At 52.5% G+C, this 4107-nt stretch overlaps 1 protein-coding gene across 1 annotated transcript; it reads right to left on the minus strand.

Annotated features, from left to right (window-relative positions):
- Positions 1 to 959: 959 nt before the first annotated feature.
- On the minus strand, positions 960 to 2524 carry LOC147575800 (uncharacterized). The gene has a single exon (XM_086679457.1). The coding sequence runs from the start codon at positions 2522 to 2524 to the stop codon at positions 971 to 973; it is 1554 nt and encodes a 517-aa protein (XP_086535583.1). The 3' UTR covers positions 960 to 970.
- Positions 2525 to 4107: the final 1583 nt, after the last annotated feature.

Raw genomic sequence — 4107 nt, forward strand, 5'->3', positions numbered from 1 at the left:
CGTGAAGTGCCTCATCGAACAAGGTGGGTGAGTTTTTAAATCCTTGGGGGAGCCGGGTCCAGGTGAGTTGTCCATTTATGCCTCTCTCAGGGTCGGACCACTCAAAGGCGAAGAGCTCTTGGCTTTTGGGGGCCAGAGGCAGGCTGAAAAAAGCATCTTTTAAATCAAGGACAGTATACCATTGTCTTTCTGGGCTGAGGGCATTTAGGAGGGTATAGGGGTTGGGTACTGTTGGGTGTATGTCCATGACTCAGCGGTTAACTTCTCTCAGATCTTGTACCGGACGGTAGTCCGCACTGTTAGGTTTTCGTACAGGCAGCAGGGGGGTGTTCCAGGCTGAATGGCAGGGACGCAAGATGCCTAAGTCTAGGAGGCGATGGATATGTGGTGTGATGCCATTTCTGGCCTCCATTGACATCGGGTATTGTCGGACCCGAACTGGATCTGCCCCCGGTTTCAGCTCTATGAATAGAGCTGGGCGATGTTTAGCCAACCCCATACCCCCGGTTTCAGCCCATGCTTCTGGAAACTGCTGGAGCCAGGGCTCTATGTTTTGACTTTGTGAGGGTGGCCCCTGATGGAGTCGATATTCATCTTCTAATCTTAGAGTAAGTATGGTAATGGGTTGGTTGTGAGGGCCAGTCACTTGGGGGCCCCCTGGCGTAAAATGAATCTGGGCCCCCATTTTAGTGAGTAAGTCTCTTCCTAATAAGGGGCATGGGCTGTCGGGGATGACCAGGAAGGAATGGGTGACCTTTCCATTTCCTAGGTCCACAGTCCTCTGGGTGGTCCAGGGATATTTTTTTATCCCGGTAGCCCCTTGGACCCAGGAAGATTTTTCAGAAATTTTTCCATGGGATCTGATCAAGACCGAATGTTGTGCCCCTGTGTCGACTAGGAATTGAACTGGGTTCCCCTCCACTTGTAGCGTTACCCTAGGTTCGGGGAGGGGATCCGAACCCCGTCTCCCCTATTCTGCATCTTGAGTGAAGAGGGCAGGTGTGGTTTTTGGCCGCCACGGTTTTTGATCATGACGTGGCTTTTTCTTTTTAGGGCATTCTCGGGCCCAATGGCCTTTTTCTTTGCAATAGGCACATTGGTCCTTATCTAGGGGCTTTTGTTTACCCAGGGGCTTTTGGACAACAGCGGCCAGGACTTTGGTCATTTCCTCGGTGGCTTTAAGTTGCCTGTCCTCTGGAGTCTCTCTATTATTATAGACACGCTGGGCAATGCGGAGTAAGTCCTGAATCTGTTTTCCCTCCAGGTCCTCTAGTTTCTGGAGTTTCTTTTTAATATCAGTGGCTGCCTGATTTACAAAGGCCATTACAACAGCAGCTTGATTTTCGGGGGCCTCGGGGTTCATGGGGGTATACTGTCTGAAGGTTTCCATTAATCTTTCTAAATAAGCAGCAGGGCTCTCTGTCTTACCTTGTATTACTGAATACACTTTTGCCAAATTAGTGGGCTTGCGTGCAGCAGCCCGGAGACCCGCCATTAGAGTCTGGCGATAAATGCGCAGCCGTCCCCTACCTTCTGCCGTGTTGTAGTCCCAGCCATCCTGTGGGGGTCGGGTCAAGGGAAAAGCTGCATTAATGAGATCAAGGTTAGCAGTGGGTTGGCCGTCATCTCCAGGAACCAGCTTTCTTGCTTCCAATTGAATTCTTTCTCGCTCCTCGGTGGTGAACAGGATTCGGAGGAGCTGCTGACAATCATCCCAGGTGGGTTGATGGGTAAACATAACGCTGTCTAAGAGACTTATTAAATCTTTAGGGTTGTCAGAGAATCGGGCATTCTGGGTTTTCCAGTTATATAGGTCACTGGTAGAGAAGGGCCAGTATTGAAGTCGGGGGTTCCCTGTACCATCGGGAGGCCCTATTTCCCGTAAGGGTAAAGCTACAGTGGAGTCAGGAAGGTGGAGTCCTGGCTCATGAGGGGCCCGCCTACAGGTACCTCCGGCCGGCCTTTGGACTTCGCTCCTACTAGGCATGGGCGCGGGTTGAGCCTCCCTATTCTCTAGTTCTCCTATGGGCTGGGCTACGGGAGGCTCTGCCGGCGCAGCAGGGATAGGGGCAGCTTGCGGAATAAGAGGAGGAACCTGGTAAGGGGGAGGGTCAAGGGAAAGTAAATCTTGGCTGTCGGGGAGAACAGGGGGTGCAGTTGGAGTTGGCGGCTTGGGAGGGTTGATAGGTTTAGCTGCTAGAATTTTGCATGGTCCTGTTGTTAAGAAAGAGGCAATCCAGGGAGGTGGGTTTTCTACTAAATCTTGCCACACCAGAATATAGGGAATCTGATCCGAGCGACCTTCTTTCCCTGGTAGGAAAATTTTTGACTTTACTTTAAGGACCACAGGGAGGCAGAAGGTTCCCTCTGTAGGCCAATTGACCCCAAAGGTGGGCCATTCAGAGCGGCAATAGGTGATCAACTTCCTTTTGCGAATGTCTAGGCTTAAGTTGTGTCCTCTAGCTTTTACGTCCCTGAAGTTGGCGAGAAGGAGGGAGAGAGGGGTACTCTGCGTTTGGCCCATGTTATGATTCTGAGGAAGAGGAGAAGAGAAGGGGGCGCGGGCAGCACGGACGTGGGGGAGGGGGCGCTGCTGGCCAGGGGGCGGGAGGGAAAGCCGCAGGGAGCTGAGGAAGGAGGAGAGAGGAAAAAGGATGGAATAATTAATTCTGATCAGCCGAGAAAACACTTAATTCCAATAAAACATCCGACCCATGAAAGAAAAACCCATGAAAGAAAAACAAGAACTAACAAGAATCTTTCGCAGCGGTTCCAACTTTCTGGTGCCGTCTCGGCCAGCCTAACAGAAAGGGTTATGGCTAGGACAGCGGTAATTACAAGGGCCCAGGGGTGACAATACATTTAGACTGACATAGAAGCACTCGCGTACTCGCCCGTCCGCGTCCCTCGCGGGAACTTAGGTGCCTTTTAGCATGGGCGGGCAGGTATAAACCCCCTGCTCGGATCAAAATAAATTTTGACCGCCTTAAGCCGTATGAGGATCACCGCGGAAGTCGGGTTAGAGCCCACTCGAATCCCGTAGCTTATGCTGTGGGATTACACATAGGGTAAGTCAGGCGCGTGCCCCTGACTCCCAACAATCATTCCAGTCGATTGCACAGACAGACACACAGACACACATCACATCAAAATACGGGTAACAATTGGCATGCCTAGATGGTTTTTTCTTTTAGACGCCTAGAGATATTTCTTAGCACTCTGGAAGTTCATAGAGAAAATGAAAGTATTTAGTTCGCAAGCGCGTTGGGCATAAGCAGCCCGCAGAAAAGAATCCTGATGGGCCAAAAAGGCCCCCCGATGGACCAAGAAGGTCCCCTGATGGACCAAGAAGGCCCCCAGATGGGCCAAGAAGGCCCCCAGATGGACCAAGAAGGTCCCCAGATGGGCCAAGAAGGTCCCCAGATGGACCAAGAAGGTCCCCAGATGGGCCAAGAAGGCCCCCAGATGGACCAAGAAGGTCCCCAGATGGGCCAAGAAGGCCCCCAGATGGGCCAAGAAGGCCCCCAGATGGACCAAGAAGGTCCCAGATGGGCCAAGAAGGCCCCCAGATGGGCCAAGAAGGCCCCCAGATGGACCAAGAAGGTCCCAGATGGGCCAAGAAGGCCCCCAGATGGGCCAAGAATGCCCCCAGATGGACCAAGAAGGTCCCCAGATGTCAGTGGACGTCTCCAGCTGACCCCGGCCGGGTGCCCTATAGCGCGTCCGCCAGGGTCACACCAGCTTCCAGACAGAACCGGTTCTCCAGAGAAGAAACACAGATCAGAGAGAAGAGGAAAAACTTTAGAGCCGGCTTACTTACCGATCGGAATCAGATACGACCCGTTGACCAGAAGTCTGGTGGGCTCGGGGGAGATCTCGGTGGGACCTCCAAATGTAATGCCCGAAGTTCCGAAACCTCCCACAAAGTCCACCAGAGTCGTGAGTCAAAGCCAAGCAGCGAGGGTCGTTTATTGCAGGTTCGAACCTGGTCCTCTGCGCACTCGTCGCCGGTGACGCAAGAGGCCTCGATCAGGGTTGGTACAGCGTTTTTATAGACAGAGACAAATAGCACAGGGGAGGTTTCAAATTATGAGGGGCCTGATTGGT

The sequence above is a fragment of the Puma concolor genome, chromosome D2, assembly GCF_028749965.1.
Source record: "Puma concolor isolate L17-30 chromosome D2, mPumCon1.1.hap2, whole genome shotgun sequence".
Taxonomy (NCBI): Eukaryota; Metazoa; Chordata; class Mammalia; order Carnivora; family Felidae; genus Puma; species Puma concolor.